Source organism: Montipora capricornis, chromosome 4, assembly GCF_036669925.1.
Source record: "Montipora capricornis isolate CH-2021 chromosome 4, ASM3666992v2, whole genome shotgun sequence".
Classification (NCBI taxonomy): Eukaryota; Metazoa; Cnidaria; class Anthozoa; order Scleractinia; family Acroporidae; genus Montipora; species Montipora capricornis.
This window is the reverse complement of record NC_090886.1, coordinates 34,806,171-34,833,001: the sequence shown is the minus strand read 5'-3', so window position 1 is coordinate 34,833,001 and position 26,831 is coordinate 34,806,171. Positions and strand designations below refer to the sequence as shown.

The window sequence follows — 26,831 nt, the reverse complement described above, 5'->3', positions numbered from 1 at the left end:
GCCTCATTGGTGCTCTAAAACATAACAGACACACTCAACAGAATCACATAAGCTAGTATTGAATGAGATATTAGATGATTTATTGCGAACAGACAAAGGGAGATCGTGCCAATAGCGTTTTCTAGTGGTGGTGGAGCTGAACTAGAACCCAGTCTACAATTACAAGAGAACTGCTGCACATCAGCAAACCCTCATGGGCTGGGCACCAATGTGCAGAATTTAAAGCAAATGATCCCATTACCTTTGAAGAAAATGTTAACTAAGCCATGTGTTTTTTTCGCCGTCCCGTGGTTTTAAGCGCTATTTTGCTAGATGAATATTTGACCTCGGCGGTTAGAATTAACCAAGGAGACAAGGCACTGCCACCAAACCAGTGAAATTCTCACCTTGAAAACACCAGCATCCGATCGGTTAGCGATGTCATCGAAAATTCACCGAGAAAGGCGATCCTGAAAACCATAATAAAGCTTTCTGAACATGATCGGTGCAAAATTCTCGACCAAAGGCATTTGAGATATGCGTGTCGATTCAAATCTACCAATCGGCGTATCGGGACAGGGTGGTGGTTTTGAACTATCAACGGTAGAAAAAAAGTTTTCGTTTCTGTATATCAATGTTTATATCTTCTTCCGCAGATTCATCCCATGAATATTCACTTTTTTCCGCCATTTTGACAAAGTGGACGAAACATATTTAGATGCGACCAACTGATAACGATAAGCTTATTAGGCATTTGTCTTCTAAATATGGTTGCGAGGTCCCTGTCTTGCCAACTAGTCGATCAAATATGATAAAAATATGTCTTAAGTAGAACTGTGTATCTCTATAAAATAGAATTGGCCTGTGAATCTTATTATCGTGAGATTTTTGTGCCTCATCGTGAGACCGTGAGATTGACCTAAAAACCGTGAGTCTCACAGCAAAAACGTGAGATTTGAGAGGTCTGAATAATACAACCATAAATACAAATTTTGAAGCCGGACATGATTCAAAATGCATTTTGAAAATTATATTTGATTGAACAAAGCCACGCTTTAAAACAAAAAAAATTAAAACGTCTCTGCGTTGTTTATTGTGACAACTTATTGATCCTACCTTTACAAAGCGAGTTCAGCAAAATGCTTTGTTGCTTGACGTATCTTCAAGGTAAATGCGAAACTTAATTTCTGTTGATAGTCAGGGAGTATATGTCGCGAAAATAAAGTGCCGTGGGAATTTCGTGATGAAGGCAAGCCGCCTATCTAGGTGTATGTGTTAATGGGATCCTAAGGAACATACCAAATGTTGCTGGCAATTTTGTGGCTTGCCCCGACAGCTTTTGTGGAGAGTTAAAAATGTGACCCTCGAACATGAAAACGAGGCTAGGCCTTCAAATGCTTTGTAACCATCGTCAGCGGTGGCGAATCTTCGACAACAATTTTCATACTTTTAATTGGTCAGGAGTGTATTTGGCACGTAACAGTAATAGAACGGATCACGTGACCACGCTAACCTGAAAACGAGGCTGGATCACATAATGCCTTGTAATTATTCTTTGTGTGGACAGATTGTCCCAATATTACTTCTACTATCTATTGGAGTGTAGCTTAGACAACCGTGCAACATGACTGTAAGAAATCTGAACTCCTGTCCATTATAACATGCAAAGGAGCCTTTTTTCATGAAATGCCTTGTGGCATATTTTGCACCACTTACTTTCAATCAGCCAAATGCAATTTTTTGCCCAACTACCTGACAAGGATAAAGGTATCCTATTCATCTCCCTCGTCTTCCTCCTCCTTTTTCTCTTCATCATCATCGTCGTCATGATCATCATCAACATCATCAACATTAGATAATGATGCAGTTAGGTGGTCAGTTGCGTTATTGTCTACGTTGCTTTCTTTCAGCAGTTGGTGAAAATGCTCTTTGCATCTGCCTGATATTTCTTTCGTGTCTGCCGGTAAATAGCTGAGTTTCATTTGCATTCTTACCCGGGGAAACAGTGTTCGTTTTGGGGCCGTACACAGTTTAAGAGCGAAGTACAGTCCTTGTGAGTTGTTACACTCTCCGAACTTTTCAATTTCCTCCGCTTTCTTGTTCCACCGGTTGCCTTTCATTGTTCTTAGCGGGTCAATTTGTTGGTCTTATTCGTCCCCGTGATGGACTCGATGAATGAAATGAATGTATATTTGAGGTGTGGGTTTTTGAAGAAAGAGAGAAGTGATGAAGCAAAAAATGCTATTTATCACACCCACAAAGCGTCCTGTTGTATCAGCTCCACACTGCCCATGGAATCCAGGAAGCGCCGCAGGTTTTGAAGTTCAAGAGCAAAAATAATAGGGTTGAGATATGCCTTTCTATAAGGTTTCCTCTTCCTTAGTCACAACTGAAAGTGTGTTCTCTTAGTGTTAGAGTATGCATCTTTGGTGTGGGGTAGTATCCCCAAATACCTCGTTTGAGATTGCAGCGTGTGCAGAATCGCAGCCTTTCACTTACTGGCAATATGAAGGGTAGCCTTCCTAACCATTAGAGACGGCAGAAATGCAGCTTCTAGCTGCGATTTCGGGAGAATTTTAAGTGATAAGAACCATCCTAATTACTCACTCATATCAATGTCTTGAGCCCTACTCGAGTGATGAATCGCGTTAAGACTTAAGATACCACATTCTAGGACTGATAGACACATGAAGTCCCTTCTACTAAGGTCAAGTCGCATTAGATGATGTTCTCGTGATTTTTTATTCTGCGAAACCCTAAGTATTTGAATTGTGCATTGTCTCTTATATTTTTCATGTTTTAATTTTATTATCGTAAATTCACCGTACTTTTTTTTTTATTTAATGGTGGATTAATTAATAAAGCTATTATTTATATTCTATATACAAGGCTAAAAGTTAAAAAATTAAAATATTCAAACCAAACGTTTTCGGCTGTTTGCCATCATCAGGGTTAAAATGGGTGACCGTCCGCGCGTACATTTCTATCTTAGGTAATTCACAGACTTTTCACAAGCGTTGGATCGTCGAGGGGCTAATGATCCAACAATTCCGCCCCAGCTTGAACAAACAAGTCATTTCTTATGTCTCCAAACTTTTCCCTTTGGGGATTACATAAGATATAAATGTACGCGCGAACGGTCACCCATTTTAACCCTGATGATCTGATGATGGCAAGCAGCCGAAAACGTTTGGTTTGAAGATTTTAATTTTTTAACTTTTAGCCTTGTATATAGAATATATTTTACTAAGCGAACATTATGGACAAAGCTATTATTATTTCTGGAAATTCCTTGAGGAATACTACAAACACGTGCATGGCGGTGTCAGGTTAGATGATGTTGATAGTAGTGGCTCCCGAGTTTGCAGCATCAACAGCATGCAGCAACCATTTTGTATCAGCCTCCTAATGGTTTCTGTCGAGGTACAGCTGTACACCATATCTCTACGGGTTCCTTTACAGGGATTGCCAGAAGCTGCTGTCCGATGCAATCCTCCATCTAATTAAGGAGGCACTATACTATCAGAGCTCAAGCTGTGTTACAGAAGGCGGAAGGTATTCTAGCTGGTTTGAAGTGAAGAGCGGTGTGCGGCAGGGGTGTGTGATGTCTGGCTTCATCTTTGTCTTGATCATTGACTGGGTCATGCGGCACACAAACAACAGGAAACGCGGCCTGAGATGGAAGCTTACATCAGTTCTAGAAGACCTGGATTATACTGATGATGTTGCTCTGATCTCAAGCAGATTTGCTGATCTCCAGGAGAAGACTGATAGACTAGTAAACACTGCCGGCGTTGTCGGGCTCAAGATCAGCCCGCGCAAAACAAAGACGCTTAGGATGAACCACAGATGCACACTCAGACTACATAAGGATAGAAGTAGAGGAGGTGGAAGATATGGAATCCTTCGTGTAACTAGGTTCAGTACTTGACAAATTTGGTGGCACAGAAGCGGACATCAAGAGGCGACTAGCACTAGCTAGAATTGCCTTCACCAGACTTCAGAACATCTGGAGGTCAGGCAGATTCAGCGAGAAGACCAAGCTGCGCATCCTGAACTCGAATGTGCTTTCCGTGCTACTGTATGGAGCCGAAATGTGGAGAGTGACAACAGCTGATCTCAACAAACTGGATGTGTTTCACCGCACATGCCTGAGGAGAGTGCTGAGGAGATTCTGGCCTAACCATCTTAGCAACGAAGATCTTTATGAAGCAACAGGGAGTACACCGGTATCAGCCCTTGTACGAGTGAGAAGATGGCGATGGATAGGACACATATTGAGGACTAGTCCTAGTAAAATCTCGAGGAGTGCACTAACGTGGGCACCTGACGGTAAAAGGAGGCGAGTCCGGCCGAGAGAAACGTGGAGAAGAACTGTGGAGAAAGAAAGAAACCAGCTGGGATGGCATTCGTGGGGGGCTGCGGTCGCATCGGCGGCAGACCGGGATGGATGGCGCAATCTTCTGGCCGGCCTTAAGAGTCCTCATGGGCCCGATGAGGATAAGTAGTAGTAAGTAGTTCTACTGAATGATTTCAACGTCGCGAAGCTCGACTTAAATGCACCGATGTCTGCAGTTCAGTGCAATGATGCTGAAGATGATGGAAGCTGTGATAATGATGCCGATGACGATTACCATGAGTTGTCTGATGTTCATAATGTTGATGATGATCATGACGACGATGATGATGAAGAAGAGAAGGAGGAGGAAGACGAGGGAGATGAATGGGATACCTTTATCCTTGTCAGGTAGTTGGGCAAAAAATTACATTTGGCTGATTGAAAGTAAGTGGTGCAAAATATGCTACAAAGCATTTCACGAAAAAAGGCTCCTTTACACGTTATAATGGACACGAGATCAGATTTATTACTGTTATGTTACAGAGTTGTCTCAGTTACACTGCATTAGAAAGTGCAAGCGATATTGGGACAATCTGTAGTCATAAACATAAGCTACATGTCATTATGTTATCCAGCCTCGTTTTCTCGTTAGCGTGGTCACGTGATCCGTTCTATTACTGCTACGTGTGAGATACCATTGACGATGGTTACAAAGAATTTGAAGGTCAATCCTCCAACCTCTTTCCCAGGGCGCTTTTCCCTGGCTGCCCCACCCAAAGCCAGGAAAAAGTACCCTGGGACGAGGTTGCCAAGCCTCATTTCCGTGGTGAGAAAATTGCCGACAACATTTAGCATGTTCCCTAGGGCTTCCTTAACACACCTAAATAGGCGGCTTGCTTTCCTCACGAAATTCCCACGGGATTACAGATGCTCCCAGACTGTGGCCATGGTCTAAACTTCTTTAATTCAACCCTTTTACCGCCAAGGGCTTTCCCCATTTACGAGTAAACTCGTGTGGCGTTAGAGTAAAATCTATAAAAGTGTCAATGGCATTTATGGCAGTGAAAGGGTTAAACCCTCTGATTTTACTAGTGTACCTTTGTTGTTGCAGGGCTTCAATGAGCGACATCAGTGGTTGAGAAAAATTCATCTTTACGTTACACTTTTTCCACTTGCACTTCCCCTCCCCTCCCCCATTCAAAGTTGGTGACGGAAAAAGTACGTCTTGGCCATTAAAAAAACACTGTAAGGGGGGAGGGGTTAGATGGAAAGAGTAAGGGGGGAAGGGTATTGGTCCAATATTCTTAAAAAGGTGACGTATCTCCTATGGCGTTATATTCCCGCCAAAACTCAACTTTCGCATGTTATGTTTGTTCCACATTTCATCGTTGGTCTTAGCGATTCGGCATTCGAGTTTCACGTTTCGACATTCGAATTCACAATTCTACATTCGAGTTTCCGGCATAAATTCTACATTCGAGCTCACAATTTTACATTCGAGTTTTACTTCTACATTCGAGTTTCGCTTTGCGACATTACTCTCGAAAGCGCTATACTGTTTGATCATACGAGAGTGTCCCTTAGCGGAGAGTTGATTGTATTTGCCAATGATCGCTGTAACGGCCGCAGAAATCTTCCATTATTTGTTTTTTCCTAACCGCGTTTGATCTAACACTTTCTCCACAAAAAAGTGCGATTTTCCAGGACATCCAAAAACTAATACATGTCCCCGCTACACGGCCCTAAAGCATGTCGCCTCAGTGTGTAGTACACACCTTTTTGTCGCTGCAACATGACTCCTCGCGTCTGCCCACCTTAAAATGGTAAGACTAAATCTTGCAAGCATGTTGAATGATCATGATGAATAAGCAGTAGCGCTTTCGAGAGTAATATCGCAAAGCGAAACTCGAATGAAGAATTGTGAACTCGAATGTAGAATTATGAAACTCGAACGTAGCATTGTGAATTCGAATGTCGAATGTCGCATCGCGAAATGTTTACTGAATGGGTCCAATGCATGTAGCAGATTCCTCGATTATTAAAACCTGTATCACCCAATCCGGATGTTTTTTTTCTCGGTTGTTAAGACATTGAAATGTATTTCAATGGACTTTTCTATTGCCATGGTAATTTGTTTGTTGGAAATACTGACCTAGTATAATGTTTCATTTGTTAAGTGCGAGTAACATTGCCATCTTAGAAATCTTTCCCGAGTAAGAAGGAATCCTGAAAGTCAGTGGAAGTCAGTTTTTTTTCTTCATATTTAATTATTGTATAGGGGAATCTTTGTTTACATTTTCTGCCTCATTAGCATAAGGCTAACGTTTTGTAATCAGTCAGCCGAGAATAAAGTACTGACTATTGACGGTACATTGCACAATCGCTGAAAATTTAAACCCGGTATCAGAGGCAGGCACCCAACGTCAATTTTCGGAAAATATCTGTGCAGAAGATGATTTGAGATCTAGAATTTTCGTGATATTTGTTGTAAATTTCCTTGCTTGCCTGTCTGTCGTAGGATTTTCGAACATCTAAAACATAGTATAATCGCCCATTTTCAACGGGTTTTTACCCCTTTTTTCTGGCTGAAATTTTCGAAAAGGTAAGTTTTGATCTCAATAATCTTCGGATCACTAGACTTTCAGCTAGGTTATCCGAACAGATGAAAAATTTTTAGTGGATAAAAGTATGTCTGTATCTACCGTTTAAATACTAAAATACGTTTAACAATGTTATGTTTAAGTGGTTTTGAACTATATTCTCGTTGGGTGCGCCTGCGGTATACCGGATAATCCTCAGAGAATGTATCAGTTTAGCTAATAACTGGCTCGTTATGAAAGCTAAAAGGTTCAAAATTGGAGGTTTAACAAGTTCTTTTACTTTTTGAAAGTGCTTTCTGTGAGAAAGCTCCTATGAAAATGAAACAAAATGTAAACGATGGTGTCAGCAAGGATTCCTTTACAGTATGGATAAATGAAATGCCAGCTGTCCACAGCCAATAGACGAAAAATGATATATTGTTTCTCATGTCTCCAACATCATCCTGGAAATCCTGGATCGTACTGCAAGTTCTAAGTTCATCTTTGTTATTATTATTATTATTATTATTATTATTATTATTATTATTATTATTATTATTATGACCATTGTTGGTTTTATTTTACTGTTTATTTATTTACTATATTTGTTTATTCATTGGGAAGCAGCACTTCAAAATCTTGGGCGCATTTTGTCAAATGGAGTTCATTGTGGTGAATGTATTGTCTTTTACGGTGTCTCCTAGTCAACCATTGATCTAGCATTGTCCGTTGTTAAGAGGGGTGATTCTCGCCATAATTTCGGGGCAGGCAGGAATATCGCCGCAACCGTCACTATGCCGCAAACAATTGCCACAATTAAGAAGAAACGATCCAAAATTCTGGCGACTAGAGTCCATTCCCAGTGCCTGATTGCCAGTTCGTCCTGGCTCAAACTGCCCTCATCATCCTTGTAAGGACGAGCTTCTTCCTTTGTCTGATCGCCAAGCCCCTCGTGGGAGTTAAATTGGAAGTTGCTCATTCTGTAATTTTTTGGACAACCAAGATTTTCCATTTCCATACCATTGCTTTCAGAACTTTGCCCACACGAATACACAGCATCACCGAACGCGACTGCGAACCCGGGATTGTGCGCCTCCTTACATTCATCGCCTAACGCTGTTACTCCATTATCGTTACAGATGATTCTCTTGCTTTTCCGTCGGCTTTTCCTAGTGGATTTCCGGTGCATAATTTTTCGTTTCTCTGGAGTATCAGTGAGCATCACCAGGGCAGCCAGCCATTCCATCACTAGCTTCTTCATCCAAACAGGCATCCTCCGATTCGTGCGATGGTAAAAATTTAAAATCGTCGTCGTCACCACCACGGATGCTCCAATCTCCAGAATTATGGCAAAATAATATTGCCCCAATATTGGAAAGTCGTACGATGGCATAATTTCGGATGTCAGTTGTTGGAAAACTGTCATGGCTAATAGTACGGTGATGCTCAATCCGATTCTCTCGCCCGATTCCGGAGGAAGGACGAATCCAAGAAAGATCATGGACGATATCAGACAGCAGGGAAGAATTAAGTTTATTACGTAATCCATGCTTTCTCGTCCCATCTCTATTGTAATAGTGACGTCGACATACCGATCGACGCAACATTGGTATTTCCGATTATGCCTCTTCATTTTGACGCTATAGATATTCCATTCGCCATTTCTTAGGAAATGCTCAGATGGAAATTTGTAATTTTTCATGGGAGTGATGTTTAGCGTCTTTTCATCGTACATCCATGAACCCAGCTTGAGCTCGCAGGTCTGGATGTCAAAGGGGAAGTCCGTCACATTGATTCGACACAAACTCTTGAACGTTGCGGGATTGTTCCAGGTTGACGTGCCGTTGGATTGCAAAGCAACTCCGCTGCGAAAGCTGCTCCTACCACCAGCAAATCTATCTTGTTCGTCATTGCTGTAAAAGAGTCATATTTTGATTTAGATCTAAAACTACAAGAGAAGTATATCGAGCCAGTACTTAAGCATACGAATAGGTCACCAGACCAATCCTATAACCTGTGAAAGTTTTCTTTGGGCAACTCTATTCCTCATGTCCAGGTAGAACCGATCGTCTTCATTTGTCGTTTGGTTTCATCCCAACCCGTGGACCATCCCATCCCAACGCCTGATGAAACCCAGATGAAATGTGTTTGAAATTTTAGCCAGGAAACAGCGGGTATATATTTATTCCTGGAATGACCACAAATGGGATGTGAGATGATTTTTTTTTATTGGACATACCAAGTGTCGTCGGCCTCCAGGTCTGTCACGGTGCTTATCACTCATGATTTCTCCTTATATTAAGGGATTTGATATGCTTGCTACTCATATTACCAGTCAGATGCGAAATACGCATTTATTATAAAGACATTCAGGATTAATGAAAAAAAATTAAATAGTAATAATAATATAATGATGATGATGATGATGATGATGACAACAATCATAATAATAAAATAATAATAATAATAATAATAATAATAATAATAATAATAATAATAATAATAAGGGTGACTTTGTTGATCAACCAGGTTCTGTTAGGCGGGTCTAAAACACAGGTCAAGACTACAAGTCTGTACCACTGATGCACAACTAAGCCAAAGGTTTCCTGTAGACCTGAAACAACATTTTTGTAGAGTGATTATGGCTAGGAGATACGATTGGTGTTGTTTATTTCTTTGTAGCACAGTGACATATACACTGAATTATGACAGGTTTTGCCACTCCATTCGTACATCGTGTTGAAATGAAAGGCAAAGAGCTATCTCGAGTTGAAGCAGTTATTTATAAAACAAGTCTGGAAATAAGCCATCTGTGGCACTAATCGAATTAAACCAAAGAAATTCGTCCATTGTGATCATTTCATAATATATATGTGGGCTCGCATTGTGTCCTTGCCTGGTTGTTGAGAGCACCCATGTCCAGGATTGCAAGCTGGTGTTTTTGTAACCGACACGAAGTTCCCCGTTAAGTTTAAGCGTCGATTTCATACTTCAACAACAGGGTTAATGTTAGCTTTCGTGTTGTAATTAAGTTGAGGTTTTCAAATCTGTTCAAGTTTGTTGAGGAGTAGTGTTAGAGGTAACCTTTTGTGGCGTCAGGACCCTGCATTTCTAGATTGAAGGGATGTCAAAGTTTAGGACAAAGGTAAGGGGACACTTTGTGACGTTTATTTCATGGACACTATGTGATGCTCATCAAATTCGGCGGGCATCTCATTGCTCGCATTCGTAGACATGAAAAATTCAGCGGCTGGCTCCAACACGACTCGAACCCATGACCTCTGCAATGCCGATGCAATGTTCTGCCAGATGAGTTATGAACCCACATACTTAACTGATTAGAGTGTAATGTGAAGTGCTAAGTTTCTACCCCATATGAACCATGTGAGCGTTAGCCCTACTGATGGAAATGGGCCCACACGAGGACAGAGAAAAGCTCTGACCAGGGTGGGAAATGAACCCACGACCTTCGGGTTAGATCACCGCTGCTCTACCGACTGAGCTACAAGGTCAGACGGGAGCAGGCCGTGGGGAATGACGATGTTAAAGTCACGGCAATGAACATGTACAAGTACAAGGAAGGATTACGTTTATGCAAAATAAACGTTGACCTTGTAGCACTTATGTTTGAACAGACTTAACTGATTAGAGTTTAATGTGAAGTGCTAAGTTTCTCCCCCATATGAACCATGTGAGCGTTAGCCCTACTGATGGAAATGGGCCCACACAAGGACAGAGAAAAACTCTGACCAGTTAAATCAGATAAGTCAGTTCAAACATAAGTGCTACATGGCCAACGTTTGCAAAAACGTAATCCTTGCTATGAGCCCACATAGTTGGGAGCAGGTCACTGAATTTGTTGGACGCACTGATGTGTTTCCGTGAAAGAACTCAATGAAAAAAGTATGTACATTTCTTCCATTCACTTACTTGTTATAAAGCACAATGTCTGGAACCCAGACTTTCTTCGGTTCTACATAAATTAGATCTATGTCCCCAAACTCAGACTTGTTCCAAGTCATCATGGCGTTGTGCCATCGCTGGTAACAAAAGAGAAACGAAATCGTAAATTTAAGAAATTTCGCTTCGAATCAATGTTTTTAAGAGCTGCATCTGCACTGTAAGTGATGGAACTCAAGTGTATTCTTCCGCAAAGAATCAATTCACCCTCTGCACGCCCAAAATGAAAGTGGTCACTGAATAAACATGTATGACTAGTGATAATAAAGAATTAGTGCAGTGCATTCTAGTCGTGGTTCCTCTTCGCTCAGACATTTGATCATTGTCAAATGTCACTGCCTCTCAATTTGTTGGCCTTTAGTCGAACACCAACTGAAAAAAGGATCAAAGATCCCCTGGGGCGTTTAAAATGTGACTTTGGAGAAAGATGGAGCGAATCTTCTGAATGGATTAAGTATCGAATAAAGCAGTGATAAAAAGAGGGCAAGAAAAGTGAAACACTTGCACAAAGTCTATTAAAAAAAGAAGGCAGAATGAATGAATGGAACATATTCTGAGAGCCAAGGAGGGGTGCTTAGTGCAGATCCCTAAAGGAACAATTTAGGAGAAAAAAGCGCGGGGGGGGGGGGTTCCTTTTTCCCTTGTTCCCGAAATTACTTGCTTTTTGATCCCTAAAATAGTTTATGTCCTCTTGTTCCCTAAGATATTTTGTCTTTGTCTCCCTGTTCCCCATTTCAAATTAACAATGTTCCCTTCTTCCCCAAGACCCCTGGGAGGGCCTCAGTAAAGTTCCATGCCGGGAAATCTCAAGAGGCCAACATCTACAGCGGAATGAAAGTGCCTGCTGGAGACCGGCCGGAATCGATGCAAACTCTATGTTGGACCTGTGTCTTATGACAGCGCTCTTTACAGAGACCTTGCATGCCGCTGAAGGTTGAATTCCCCACTTTGTACTCTACATCCTCTAGGGACTTTTACCATTTCACATACCTGATGCACCCATCCATGTACCGTGATGGACTGTTCTTTCGCGTTCTGTTGAGAAAATGAGATATTGGTATTTTGTATCTCTATTTTTCCCGCTTCACATTCTATGGTCGGCGGAGGGGGGAAGGACACTCCCAAGCTAATTAATTTTGTACCTCTTGGTTATGACTGCCATTCTAATACGTTGGCAGTGTGCCAAAACAAGAAGTGAAAGCAGGAACATCACTTACTTAATCCTCTTCCACAAAGTGGTTTTTCTACAACTTGGCTAAAATATTGTCTTGTGTTGTTGTTGTTGTTTTTTTCTGTTTGCTTGAAGCCAATCACAGTTTGCAACATCTGTCCAAAGATAGTTCAAATATCTCTGCCACAGATGTCGCAAATTTAGTCGGGTAGCCTTGTTGAGTTAAAATGGATTCATCGTTTTCCCTTATACAATTTGAAAACGACCCTAGCAAAGCAACTTAATGACTTCTTTAAAGTGCCGCTATGACGAAAATCTCATCTTTTCTATCGAAGCCATTTTAAGACATAAATAAGTAGCCTGCATGAGAAGAAAAATGCTCTTTATTATTTTCAAATATCTCTTTTTGTTCCAGAGATTTTCAAGTTTTTAAAATATGCAAATTAGCCAAGTGATGACGTCATACACTCAACCACATTTTGATCAAATATGATGAAAAAGGATATCTCAGCCAATTTGCATCAGAAATGTTTGTTTCTTTGCTGTAAGATTCTGCTAAATCTCAGAGGAGTATTTTAGTAGCAATCAGTCCCTTCTTCATCCTTGGAAAAAATCGATAAGTCTTCGGAACTGGGAGTCGACTCGTCGGAAATGGAAGTTGTCTTTGGAGTTATTGCATGCCAGAGCAAAAAGACAATTGCTTACCACATCTACGATTTTGATAAGTTCAAATCCAAATAAGACATCAATTGCTACTGAATGATTAGTTCGAGGTAAAAGATCCTCGCTATAATACGTGCTGTTGAACAGTCGTTTATGGAGCTTTTGGTCAAAGGTTAGATTCTCACCATCCAGATACCCTACAAAACATAAAAATCAGAGTGGGAAAAATGTTAAAATTGTTACTGTTTTGTACCCTTCTAAGGCGAGATATTTACCTGCGGCATACTCATCATGCTGAATTCTCCTCGAAATTTGAATTTTGAAGTACCTTGACAGTTTGCTGAAGCAACAGTCATTTGAACCACCACATGATCAATAGAACTGAATTGCAGAGATTATCAGTTATAGAAAAACTTAAGGTGATATGTCCAGAAAGGCACATAATTAGACGCACGACGATTTTGAATGATAAGCGTCAAGAAATTTGCCCCCTTGTTCTTCTCTGCAACTTCAACATCACTGGGTCATCATAACAGTGTTCCCTAAACTCCTATACTCAAGTATAAACAGTTTCATTTACCCTCGCCAGAAAATAGGGCCAATTCTCCCGTACTCTTACCATATCCTTTGATTGCACTCGCGCGATAAGACGGCCATGTTGATGCCAAAACAATAGAAAAATGTAGCACGAGTTTTACATTATAATAGCTGGTTTTTACTTGTAATGAATGTTCGACTCGCAATTTCCTTTAAAAATAAACTTTAATATAGAATATTCAACCGTACACGTTTTCTTGACTTTTCGACTCGACTTCTCTCGACTATTGACTCAAATCGGTTATGACTCGGTTTCGACTTAACAACAACAACAACTCGACCTCGTGTCAAAATAAACTAACGTTTTTCATATCACGTGCTCGCATGGAAGTGAGACGATTTCAACATTACTTGACGTCACAGCGGCCATGTTAGTGCACAGTAGCACAATAGGGAAAAATTCTTTTGGGATGCCATTGTTTAGTACACCAACCGTGGCCGTCTTATCACGTGATTGACAACCATCTTTTCACTCAAATTCCCAAAAGAAGTTTTCGCTATTGTCCTTTCCAACAACATGGCCGCCGTGACGTCAGATGCGAGCAAAGAATTGTTGGAAAGTGGCAGCAAATGATCAGACTTAAGGGAATTTTCATGTTGGATATAAAAAAGGGGCTTGCATCTGCTCACCAGCATTTCTGAACATAAGTGACAATTATATCGGATCATGTAGCAGATTTCGTAAGGGGGAACGTTGTGGGGTTGCCACCCAAACAGAAAAAAAAAAATAGAATAAACCGAAACAATAACTTAGATTAAAACAATAGAATAATATCCAGCTTACGAGAGCTGTAACACTATTCAAAATAATTGCTGCCTTTGCTTGTTGGCTCCTGAGTCCTTGGGAAGAAAAGATAAAAACACCGAGAGGGGTGCATTGTCAGCTTCCATTTGCCTATAACAACTTCAAAGAGGAAGGAAAGGCTACAAGAGGTAACCATTTTTGGCCATCGACTCAAAAAGGTGTAAATTGTAAACACAATTAAAGCCCGGACGTTTTCACGGTTTTCAATTTCTACTGTATCAAGAGAAAATGAGGGGACAGAGAAGGAGGCTCCCGCTCCAGCCCTTGGGATATGTCATGTCCACGAAAGTTATTTTTAGACTAGCGGAAGTCTTCCGAGACGTCCGCATGCAGGCCAACCTCGGTCCGATGTTTGAAAGAAAATATATATTCATCAGCCTTTCACGTGCGCCATCATTTTCTCTTTTCACTAATAACCTGAGAGCGAAGCAAGACTGCATGCGGACGTCTCAGAAGACAGACTTCCGCTAGAACAAAGACTACCGCTCATCTAAAAATAACTTTCGTGGACATAACATATCCCGGCCAACGCCTTGAGCCTCCCTCTCTGTCCCCTCATTTTCTCTTGACTGTATCGAGAAAAACTGACGGGTTGGTATGGCGTGGTCTCTCTGCAGCAGAAACTGAACTGATATATATTTTTTATCCCACGATGAATAACACACCGAGGAAATGGTTTTACATACTTCTGCTGTATATATTTGAATAATCAAGTTTCAAGCTTTTTCTCCTAGAGTAGTAAATTAAATCGCCAGCTATATGTTCCAGAACTCGGCGAAGTCCTTTTGACTTGTGGCTCTCTCTGTTAAGCCGCACACTTCTGCTGAAGAGAACAGCACAGCCACAGCACAGGGGACTCCATTCCCTACTTCTCTCGAATAGTGTGTGATCTGAGTGCTGATCCGGCCGGGTTCGAACCCGCGACCGCCCGCGTGTACAGCTCGATGCTCAACCAACTGAACCACCGCTGCACCGTGATTTAAAGCTTTTTACTGGGTTGCCAGTAGGCAAACCCAGTCAAGATCTGTGTTTGATTTCGTGGTTTTTTCGGTTTTTTTTTTCCGTGTAGGGAAAAGTCTTGCCTATCGGTCCCCTGCTAAGTGGTGTCTTTGTGTATAGAGTCTTTTGTGCGTATTTTGTTAGCTTTGAGGGGACTGGGGTAATGTGTAGATTTCCCTGGTGAACACAGGAGAACATTTAATTATTAAACTTGCAATGGCGTTGAAAGTGATTGTAACGCGAATGACGTTTTAGTGGAAAAAATATACCTTTATGAGATGAAGAATGGAACGTCAATTGGAGTAATGAAACAGGAGAGGAAAATAAATATCTGGAATCTTAAAAGCGACGAGGAATGGTCTTCGACAACAGTTGCTGTCGGGTATGAGAAAGTGTGCGTTGTTTCTAATCTTATTTTATAAACTGTGCTGGTATGTAGAACACTGACAGTAAGTGGGAAATTCAGTATGGGTGTAAAAGGAATCGAACGTCTTGAATGTATCACAGTGTTTAGCGAAGTGGCATCTTATTTGTCTGGCAATTTGCATTTAATTTGTAGTCAAGCTGTATAGTTTTCAGGTTAAAAAATGATTGAAAATGTGACAGTGAAGAATTATTGGAAAGAAAGCTTGTTGTCTATTTTGTGCTTCGGAAAAGGTTCTTTAGGAAAGAGTTTAATCTTGAACTGAGAAATTTATCATTTGGATATCGTATGGTTTGTGAGACGGATTGTTTCTTGTTTGCACGCACGCAATTGGAATAGAAAGGGTTTTGTTTGTCTCCAATAGCAAATATGTTGTTAGTTTCAATAAATTTCACGCTGGAAAGGTTTTTGTGAGATGTTTCAACCGTTGTGATTCATTGTGTTGTGTAATGTTCGAGCTTAACTAATTTGCATAAGTGAGTTGAAATTTAATACGCATTAAATTAAGATGACAGGAATTTGTAGGCGTGATCGTACGGTGGCTTGTAAGGGCCATCAATAGTTCAGAAAAAAAAATTCTATAATGACACTTAGTAACTGTCAATTGACACATATAACTGACAATTGACACTTTAAGTACCAATTGACAAGTGTCAATTGCCAGTTATAAGTGTTAATTGCTACTTATAAGTGTCAATTGCCGGTTATAAGTGTCAATTGCTACTTATAAGTGTGAATTGCCGGTTATAAGTGACAATTGCCAGTTATAAGTGTCAATTGCCAGTTATAAGTGTCAATTGCTACTTATAAGTTTTCAAATGCCATTTATAAGTGTGAATTGCCAGTTACTATCGTTGCCAGTTGGAAGAGTAAATGCCAGTAATAAGTGTCAATTGACAGTTACTAAGTGTCATTATGAATTTTTTTTTCTGAACTATTGATGGCCCTTACAAACCACCGTATGATCGTTCTGGCAAATGATTACAGCTGGCGATTGTTTTTAATTAATTAAGGTCAGAAGAAGATTTCAGTATAGTCACTCTTGCGTAAAATGAAGTTATTGTTAAGTTGAGAAAGCAACAATAGGGTCGATTATAAGAAAATAAGCCGCGGCTTACTCTGGACGCGGCGTACATAATACGCGAAAGGAACTATTTATACGAGTATAAACTCCCAGGCCTGGTATACACGGCCCTTATATTTCTTTAACTTTCTTAAAGAGAGAGATTTCACGCAAATTTTATTTCAAGCTATTCAGTTGAAATATTATTTCTCGCCATTGGCTTCGCTTGCGTGATCATTTACTGGTCTTGACATTTAGGAGGTAGTTGTTTGGTTCTAAACGAGTAGGAATAAAACGACCAAGAATGTGCGAATTTTAGTGGGTGTGCAATAGCAACACGAGACAGGAGTCGAGAGATTCTAACGATAGACACATATCAACTATCCCCTCCTGAAATAAACGAAGGAAAGTAGCCACCGCTTGTTTGTGTCAATTTATACCACTAAGAGGATAGAAGTTGTCATGTTTTGATTGGGCATCTTCAGAGACGTCCTTCTGAGGAAACAAGTTGTTAAAATAGCTAATTGTGATTGGAGAATTTCGATCCTACGTATAATAAGTATAATACCGCCTTATAGATCGTTTTCACGTGACGTCATCATTTTCTAAAATCCAAAACTAAAGAGCCACGAAAGTTTAAATCCTCATCAGGCATAAGAGGCGGGAAATTTGTATCCATTTGCAATTTTAAAGCTCAATAGCGTGCTTCGTTTGGAAACCAGAGCATTTTGAATTTCTGAGTTATAGCGGTGCGTGACTCGAGGCGACGATCAAGTTTATTGAGAAATATATATTTATCTCATGGTTTTGAGCCTTTTTAGAATTTAAAGCATTAGGAAAAGTGCTTACGTAAATAGCTGTCTGTTCAGTACAGATGGTCAATCGCCTAGATAGCCAAAGTAAGTAACAGATGTTGACACTATTTTCCGGCCGCCATATTGGTGCACCACAGATGTGCACCAACATGGCGTTTTCATACTGGGCTCTGTAAATTTCTGCGAAACATTTCGACGAATATCTGAAGTTTGGGGAAACGCACGGGCCTAAAACTTGGAGAAGTGTCTTCTTCATTTATCTTCTACAACATCACGAATTCTTGACTTTTTCCACTGGATGGTTTTCGATTTATTTTTTTATTGCGTGACAGTGAAAACGATCTATTGACAGGCAAAACCATATGATTGAGCGTGATCATACCAAATATCATTTTTTTGCGCGATCAAGTTGTGGTGAAGTGTGTAGCCCATGACAGTATGTCGTTTGTGAGCATATTGCTTTTTGTTGTATTAAGCTTCTTCCTCGGAACGCTCAAACAACTGACTTATGCACACGCCGTTTGCGCTAGACCCACACTAAAAGATGCTGTTGAGCGATTGTTTTGACCGGGGTTGGTCCGCAAACTGAAAGAAAGTTTATATGTTGAGAACAAATGTGTACTAAATAAGCAAATATGTGAAAATGATGATATGAACTGCACTGATGTGAACTGCACTGAAACCAAATGCCAAAGGAGAGAAGCACAGAACTGTGAAAGTTTCCTGAAGAAGAAAGTCCTGATCTCAAAGTTAGTGCTAGCGGTATCGAGTCGCAGAGATGTACGCCTAGCCGGATGCATTTAGTTAAATTTCTGAAAAAGGTGAATTTTCTGTCTATTTGTATTATCATGGCTTTTTGTTTTCTGCTGTTACTGAATCCCTTTGTATTTGGAGCTGTAACGCTATTTCATGTGCAATTAATTACTTGTATCGTTTGCAATGATCCTCACTAGTGCTGTTGTTAGCATTTTTTACCATACTTGGTGTAGCGTTTTGTGCTTGAATGAAGCTATTCTGAATGCTTACAATGACTGTGGCCAATTTGAGAAAGACTCATCGGTATCTGTTGTTGTGAATGTCGAGAATAAAGAATCAATAAAAGACTGGCAACTTCAATCTTGTTGTGCTAAGTTGGTTTATTGTGAATGTTTAAAAGGGTGTCGCCATGTTGTTCTCAGGGATGGAGAAGTAAGCAGTGCTTCAGCGAAACAGCTAAAAGGAGCCTTGCAGGAGAACATATTTGAGAATGAGGCTCAGCCATGTGTTATTGTGGATATTGATAATAAAGAATCAGTAGATGACTTGCAATTTCGATCTCGCTATGCTAAGTTTGTTTATTGTAAATCTGTAAGAAGGCTTCACCAAAGGGATCAAGAACCAAGCAGAATTCCAGTGAAGCAGTTATCACGAGCCTTGCATAAGAGCAGAAATTTCAGGAAATTTGTTCGAAAATATATTAAAAAGAACGTACCGAAATCTTCTGCCATGCATTTATTTACCAAGTTGAGTGTACTTTATCGTGAGTTAGACTATATGTTTGTAAGACCAAGGTCTACTGTCAAGAAGAGGAGTATGAAAAGGAAATGGTGTACAGCACATCAAGGGAAAAAACCTAAAAGTTGTGGTCGAAGAGTGCGGAAAGTTAAGTGTAACTACACTTCAGTAAGATCTGTTTATAAGGACGTTGACCATAGAATGAATCATACAGAGTTCAATCTGTGTAATGATATAGAGAATAATCCTGGGCCCATTGATCATACCAGAACTATTCAAGCGCCTTATAGTCAAGGCAATGTGGAAGTGTTTGGCGAAAATGCAGATACTCAGTGTGTAGCAATGTCTCTTACTTCACTGATTTATAATTACAGGAGAAGTATTAGCTCATCAATGGATTTGGTTAACATCATGAACGTTGGTAATGAATTGTATTCTGGATTATCTAGACTGTCCAGACAAACTTTCCTGTTATTGACTGAGTTGCCGGAAGTGCTGAATGTGTTTAATACAGATTATCAGCTTCAGTACAGTTCAAGTTATAGTGGTACTGTAAATGGCAGAGCCATTATACATGATTTAAGTTTCTGTATGCCTTTGGTTGATGCTTTGCTGACATTAGTAAGACAAAACTACCAATCGTTTCTTTTGACAATTGAGTGTAGTACTGTTTACTGGGTTGCCTATGGCAAACCCAGTCTGAATCTGTGTTTAATTTCGTGGGTTTTTTTGTTATTTTTTTCCGTGTCGGTAAAAGTCTTGACTGTCACTCCCCTGCTAAGTGGTGGCTTTGTGCGTAGAGCCTTCTCCGCGTATTTGCTTAGGATCGAGAGGGTAGTGGGAAATGCGTAGATTTCTCTGATGGACACAGTAGAACGATTAACTTAACCGGCAATGGCGTCGAAAGTCATGTAACGCGAATGGCGTTTTAGTGGATCTTTGAACAAAATATACCCTTATGAAGCTCATGAATGGCAGGGCAATTGGATATACAGGCGGTGGAATCTTAAAAGTGACGAGTAATGGACTTCGACAACAATCTATCGCCCGTCGAGCCGAAATCAAAGTGAGCTGTATTTACCTGAAGTATATGGTAATTTGACACGATTGAGTTTCTTGCCTTCACGCACGCAATGAAATAGGAAGAGGTTCTCGCCTCTAAGAGCAAATATGTTGTTTGTTTCAATAGATTTTTCGCTGGAAAAGAATTCTGTGGTATTTTCTGCCTTTGTGAATTATAATATCAAGTTGTGTATTGAATTTCCGAGCTTAAGGTTGAAATATGATATGGGAGAAGTTTTTTAGTATTGCTCTGTAAGCAGGAAGGGTTCACAGGCCTGTTGGAAGCGTGCTTGACTTTCAACAAAATGAGCCCCAAAATCAGTGAAAAATTGTGACGCAGATGAATAATAAAGTAGCTGCCATTTCCAAAATGATGAAATTACCTGGTGATAAATAACGTCGAACGCGTCTTGGAGAGTAAATTTTGACTTTGCATAAACAAGAGTTGTGCGATTGTGATCTTTGTTTTGACTTCGCTCATTTCATTGTCAAACTTTATAACACTTGACAGAAAAGGAAACTTACAAAAACCCGGTATCTTGCCATCATTTGACACAGATGCTTCACTGTTTGGCGAGTAAACATGCCGCGGTAACTTAATCACGGCGCCCGCTGAATTCCGGCCATGTCACTTTCGATTTGGCGATTTATTTGAACGTAGCAAAAATCTCCCAAAATGTTTGTCGCTGATCGTAACTTTTTATATTCTATCTTCACGGTTCAAAATTAATGTTGTTTTCATGTCGTAAATATGTTATTCTCGATCGACCGTCCTGGAGACTTCCTTCTGCTCTCTCTAAAAACTGTGTATCAATAGTTATTTACTTTTGCATCAATATTTGTTTTTGCATAAAGCAAGCTAACAAGATCTGTACTTTGCTGAGTTCGCATTTGTTAGCGTTAATAGTATTTTCGGTCCGATGCTTCTTTTTTATGAGGGGTATATTGTTTTGGTGTCCCATCCAAACACTAACCCCTCCGAAGAGGGATAAAGTTCAGTGAACTTCGGTATTACATAGCTGTCAGATGCTCAGCGGGCACGCTTAAACTTGTGGTGAAAAGAAGTTTGTCAACATGTCAGCCCAGAAGCCAATGTTTCTCACTTCACATTTATTTTCATCAATCTTTCTGGGTTCAGTACTTTGCTAGTAACCACATGTCTTCTCAGACTATTTACCCAAGACTTCTACCATGGCACTACAATGATAGACAATACCAAAACAATATCGTGCACTGTTAGAGCTACATATTACGCAAGGACAGATCTGTTACATCGTACGAACAACCCAGTGTACCCTCACGGGGGGTCTAGTTCTCTTAGAGTAGTGAGTTAATACACTTCGCTAGATGCTTTCAATTTAACCTTGAAGTTGTAGAAAGATAACTATTAACTCTGTCTTGCTTTCACAAGTAGAACTGATAACTTATTGTTGTTGGTCGCAGGGAGTCATACTTTTGATAAGCGGTTCCGGCTCACAGGTTTAATTTATTGTCATGAACTACCCATGTGTACCTTACCTTTGGATAATTTCAATCCGGTAAGAAGACACAATAGAAGTACAAGTTTTTTCTGCCGTAAAAACGTCATCTTTGCTTGTATTCATCATTTACTGAAATCATGTCTGACAAGCAAAACAGAAGGTTAGTCATTGAGTTCGAATATCAATCCTGCAACTGAAACTGTTCCGCAAAATAAGACTTGCCAGTCAAAAGGACAAATCAATGAAACATCTTTTCATCCGTGATTAGAGAATTGAACGAGGTAGTCGTTCCTAAAGAGGACAAACTTATGGTAAGTACCCTATAATTTTGCAGATTTTGGAACAGACGACACTAGCATTTGCCATCCTTTTCTACATTCTATGCAAAATGGACTAACGTTATTAATTTTAGTTTACCTATTTACACATTCATCCCAGTACCACTGAGTTTCCAATCCCATCTGCGATGCCGTAAAATTCCGAAAATAAGCACCCCCCCCCTCCCCTTCTATGTATAAGCCCCTCCAACTATAAGCCCCCAAAGCGGTAACACAAAAAACTCTCCATTAATTTAAATGGCCCCTCCAAATATAAGCCCCCGGGAGCTTGTACTTGGAAATTTGCCATCAAATACAAACTAAAACAAAGCAAAAACCGTAAATTCACTTCCGACAATAAGGCTTGCCCAATCGATTTGGAAATGCAGTTTGGGATACGCCACTCCAAAAATAAGCTCCTCGAACAGGGCCTTTGAAATATATAAGCCCCGGGGCTTATTTTTGAAATTTTGGGTATATCAAGGTAAGCGGAAGTTGTGTTAAGCTATTGCATCATCATCTCAAAAACGGGAATACGTTTAACAACATCAACATAAATACTTTATTTCAGTTACGTCGCTAAATTCAAGCTCCTCGTTTGAACGCGTTCTCTCCTATTTGCCTATCCAATAATAAAGAGCACCTGTGATGTTGACGACTTCCGTTTCCAGTACACTACATTGAGCATGACAACTTGACTTATCGAACGCTCCATAGTTTAGGTCGTTAAAGTTAGAAACTAGATAAGCTTTTGGGTTGGGGACGTTTAAATTTAACGATAGTGCCTGTAAGTGTCTCGATAAACCATAAGGAAAAATTATTATTTTGGGCATAAAATTTACTGTGACAGTCTTCTTCATGGATTTATGTTTACGTTCGTTGCAGATCGTCAACTCAGTGACTCAGTAAAAGTAGTAACATGATTGACGTGTATGTGTGTCACTGGCGTTGAGGTTCGAAACTTGTTCCTGCATTGCACTAATAATACCCATATATGCGACTTTTTCAAGGTCTGTGTCGGTGATCGAGCACCATACAGATGATAGAAGACCATCCAGAAAAGAGCAGAGAATTAAAAAAAAAATTGTCGCCAGGTTTCTATTAACGTTACACCATGGAAGTCTAGTAAAATACTCCGAAAATAAACAATTCACTGACGCCAAGAACTTCTCTTCAGTTGCTGACACCGATGCCTAATAACTTGAAATCTGGTTTTCTCCTTGATCCTGTGTGGCTAATATTCGATTCCAAACTGATATATATTTTTTAATCTGTTCATTAGGGTCTCATTTGGAAAAGATCATCAATACCTTGTACAAAGTGTACTGGATATTGTGCTCTCTTGCATAATGTTTTCCCAGCTGTTCCATGCAAAGAGAGCTTTTCCTTTCCATTTTCAGAGCTTTTCTCGTTGAAAAATAAATGATTTAAATTCTTCAGTCTTTGATTAAAAAACGTGTCTTACTTACTGGTAGTTGACTTGTTGGGATTGTTTCTTTTCGCTCACATAATGTTTCGGACATTGACACCTCGCATATTCAAGATGTCTTTAAATTTTTGAATGTCATTGCGTGGTTAGTTTCCTTGTATGCGGAATAAGATTAAAGCCAAATTCATGCAAATTGGACCAAATGCATTCTCTATGGATCTTGGTTGATTGTCATTGGCAGTAAGCGTTAGGCCATTCTGAAAGCCGAAGTGAAAATGGGTAGCTATAGATGATGCACGCTGTGCTAGATAAAGAATGAAATGCGGTCAATTTAGATGAAACGGCATTTGCTATCACCCGCAATTTTTGTGACAACTAAAACCGAAAAGAGTGTTATGATACAACTTGTAATGCTAAAAAAATGTTCCCTTTCTTTTTCCAGTTGTCTCCCGTGGAATAATTGAAACAGCTAATATTGCGGATATCTTCATCCTTCTGAGCACTTTTTCAGAAAGACCTAAATGTTCGGTTATTTCAAATGACTTGCCTTCATTGCCAGAATTTTAACTGGAAAAAAACGGGCCAGATGAAACTCCCTTGATAACAAGTCGAGATCTTCATTTCGATGCTGGCCATACGCCTCAGCGACCTCATCCGTGCTGTCACTTCATATTTCCTGTACATGTCGTTTAGTCGAAATGATCTCTTGCAGTTTCACGGCGATTTCTTGACACTTTTTGATTCGTTCCATAGGTAAACACAGTTAAATTCAAGAGACCTTCAATCGAAGAGAGGAAATTATTTTTTTCTACGAATCCCCTCTGCTCTCAGGATTTCAAGTTTACTCTTTAATTGAACCATCTGGCATTTTTTTCATTATTGTTGACTTACAGCCTTTCGAATGAAATGGAAAAAAAGTCTTAACTGTCATATCCTTCTATAAACACGGTCGCTCTAAAACTGATTTTTCGAGTAATCGCCAAATATTGGTTTTTGACACTGCTAGATACGGCATTAATAAACTAGTGACTCCAAAATCCATAAAGTATGTAGTAGGCAAGTTTTATCAATCCCGTGGTCTCTATAAGTACGTTGATTTTAGGGCAGGCAATGACAGGTTCCAGGATTCGAATTTCGACATTTGCTAAGGTAGTTCACCGACCTTCCAGCTGGTGGCTAAGATTAAGTTGTAAAACAGAAAAATGAATAAATAATAATGATAATGAGATATATGCTGTGAACACAAAAGGGTGTTGCATAAACATTATAAATACAGTAGCATACATAAATTTCTGGACGAATGCATGGCTACCCCGCTGTGCCTTGTTGAAAAAAAGTGTGTTGATATAAAGTCAGAAAGCAGTATGATGTAGTGCGGTATACTCTGTTCAAATAACGGAAGCGCTACTGTTGAAAGCGTTCATAAGTGGGTCTTTTGAAGCGAAGGCAGGTATCTCGGGATCGTTGCTAAATTTTATTTTATTCCCTTGGAAAAGAATTCCCGTTAATGCACACAGACCACTAAAACATACAATTTGCGGATTAATTCAAATATCTCCGGCTCCCAGTTGCTTCAATTTTCTCTCAAATTTTATGAAAAATAAACCTTCCAGTAAAAGTCAAAAAAGTATAAAAATTAAAGCAATTTGACAATTTTTTACGGCGCGTCCATTGCGAAGGGGAGCTCGAAATCGATTTTGGTTGTTTGTTTTTATTCTTTCCTTCTCCCTCCCTCTCATCTAGTCTTCAGTCGTTTTAATCTTTATGGTGCCACCGCGGTTTTCACTTAAATGATTTTCGTTCAGTTTGATCAATAATTGACTTTTAATTTTCTTAAACGCTCGAGGAATGCGCTCTTTTGCCGTTCTGTCATTCATTTGACTTTTGTTCTTCGCGAGTTAAATTATTAGCGTCCAAAGTGTTGTACCATTATGTTTTATGGACGATATCATCACATCTACCCTCTGTTACGAAAACAAATGACTTTTCTAAGCGACCAAAAAACGCACTATATCACTGGCTTAAAAGGACAACTCACCTACCATAGCAGCGAATTTCAATGTTGATATTTCTCGCAAGCAAGAGAAGTTTTGCTTTAGATTTAGCAAGTTTATCGCCCTCCCAATACTCAGAAATAGAATTATTTCCACTCCCGTAGCGGCCAGCTGCACTTTGACGTGAACCAATCGTAATACGTCTCATTTGACAGATATACGCCGTAAAAAGAGCGGCGCCCAGTCGTCCGACTAGTGATTCAGCGCTCATTCCGATTTCATGCTATCCGTGGCTTTTCTAACATAATAGACCTTTTCGGCTTGTACATTTTGTTTTCTCAATACAGATCATGTGATAATACTCAGGAGGTTTGGTCTTTTGTTTTGTTCATTAAAATGAGGGCATGCAAGCATGAATATGCCTGCATGCACTCTTTTTAATGAACAAAACAAAGGACCAAGCCTCCTGAGTATTATCACATGATCTGTATTGGGAATAAAACAAAATGTACAAGCCGAAAAGGTCTATTGATCGCACGTACTGCTTGTCATTTGCGTAGGGAAACAATAATTAAGGCCGATTTACACGGTACAATTATTGTCGCATGCGGCAAGCTTACGATAGGCCCACAACTCGTTTTTGATTGTCGTGTAAGTCAGAAAAAATGTCGTAGCATTTTAAACCTTTAAAACATGTTTTAGGATTTACTATTTTCCCGTAATATTAGGATTTACTTTTTTTTTTCTCTCTTTAAATAAAATCATTAGTTTATTTTGTTTTAGAAGTTTCATGCTTGTTCGTTGTGCAATTGTGGGAGCCCACCTTTACAATAACCATGATGAAGAAAGGCAGTGTGCTTTTTACGTGGCCATGGGATGCCCTCTAGGGCAGCCCACGTTATAGAATGGGGGCCGATTGTTTTTCCTCGTATCCACAAGTTGTAACGTTAGTTATCATTAGCTAATTTTTGTAAGGTCTGGAAAGTGTAACTTTCTTGAAAATAAAGCGACATATTTTATTGGCCACTGTTTTTTACTTCGACCAATAGAAGAGTACTATGTGCACTTACGTCATGCATATTTCACAATCATTGTTCTTTTCGCTCGCATGCCTGCATGTATCTGTTGTCTTTACTCTCCTTTTTGAAAGCACGAAGAACCTTCACATCCCATTGAAAAAATACGTAAAATATTCGCGCATCGGTCGATTTCTCTGAAATTTTAAAGGGTGATTGCTAACGAATAGAGAAAGATCTTTTTACGAAAACCCAAAATTCCCGTGTTCAGCATAGGAATTCAACGAGAGAAAATGCGCTAAAATCTGTTGTGTGCGTGATGTTTCCTCTGTTGAGGTTATGCAAATTTTTGACAGAGAAGTAATTAAAATTACAAAAGAAATTCTACTGAAAGGTCGTTGAAAAATCTTATTTTAATCTTTTATTTTAAAGAAAATAAGAAAATAGCCTTCATGTATCTAGATCTGTTGTCTTCACTCTCCTTTTTGAAAGTACGAAGAACCCTCACATCCCATTGAAAAAATACGTAAAATATTCGCGCATCGGTCGATTTCTCTGAAATTTTTAAGGGTGATTGCTAACGAATAGAGAAAGGTTTTTTACGAAAACCAAAAATTCCCATGTTCAGCATAGGAATTCAACGA

General features: G+C 39.7%; 2 protein-coding genes across 5 annotated transcripts; one reads left to right on the top strand and one right to left on the bottom strand.

Annotated features, from left to right (window-relative positions):
* The first annotated feature begins 4,073 nt into the window (after positions 1-4,073).
* LOC138046594 (uncharacterized) lies at positions 4,074-4,487 on the top strand. The gene has a single exon (XM_068893200.1). The coding sequence runs from the start codon at positions 4,074-4,076 to the stop codon at positions 4,485-4,487; it is 414 nt and encodes a 137-aa protein (XP_068749301.1).
* Positions 4,488-6,477: 1,990 nt separating this feature from the next.
* LOC138046254 (neuronal acetylcholine receptor subunit alpha-10-like) lies at positions 6,478-25,332 on the bottom strand. 4 transcript variants are annotated; one of them, XM_068892930.1, is made up of 6 exons: positions 25,216-25,332; positions 21,469-21,572; positions 12,734-12,888; positions 11,848-11,892; positions 10,828-10,937; positions 6,478-8,810 (listed from the first exon to the last, which is right to left on the bottom strand). In XM_068892930.1, exons 2-6 carry the CDS (start codon positions 21,536-21,538, stop codon positions 7,598-7,600), a joined length of 1,593 nt encoding a protein of 530 aa, XP_068749031.1. In that variant the 5' UTR covers positions 21,539-21,572; positions 25,216-25,332; the 3' UTR covers positions 6,478-7,597. The 4 variants fall into 4 exon arrangements, with proteins under 4 accessions (XP_068749031.1, XP_068749035.1, XP_068749036.1 ...); XM_068892934.1 differs by having other exon boundaries at positions 25,220-25,326; XM_068892935.1 differs by lacking the exon at positions 25,216-25,332 and adding an exon at positions 23,725-23,896.
* Positions 25,333-26,831: the final 1,499 nt, after the last annotated feature.

Coding starts and splice junctions, on each gene's coding strand:
- LOC138046594 (XM_068893200.1), top strand. CDS start 4,074: ATGTGGAGAGTGACAACAGCTGATCTCAACAAACTGGATGTGTTTCAC.
- LOC138046254 (XM_068892930.1), bottom strand. CDS start 21,538: ATGACGTTTTTACGGCAGAAAAAACTTGTACTTCTATTGTGTCTTCTT. Junction 12,889..21,468: donor CGGATTGAAATTATCCAAAG/GTAAGGTACACA, acceptor TATGTTTTGTAG/GGTATCTGGATGGTGAGAAT. Junction 10,938..11,847: donor TACATGGATGGGTGCATCAG/GTATGTGAAATG, acceptor TTTTGTTACCAG/CGATGGCACAACGCCATGAT.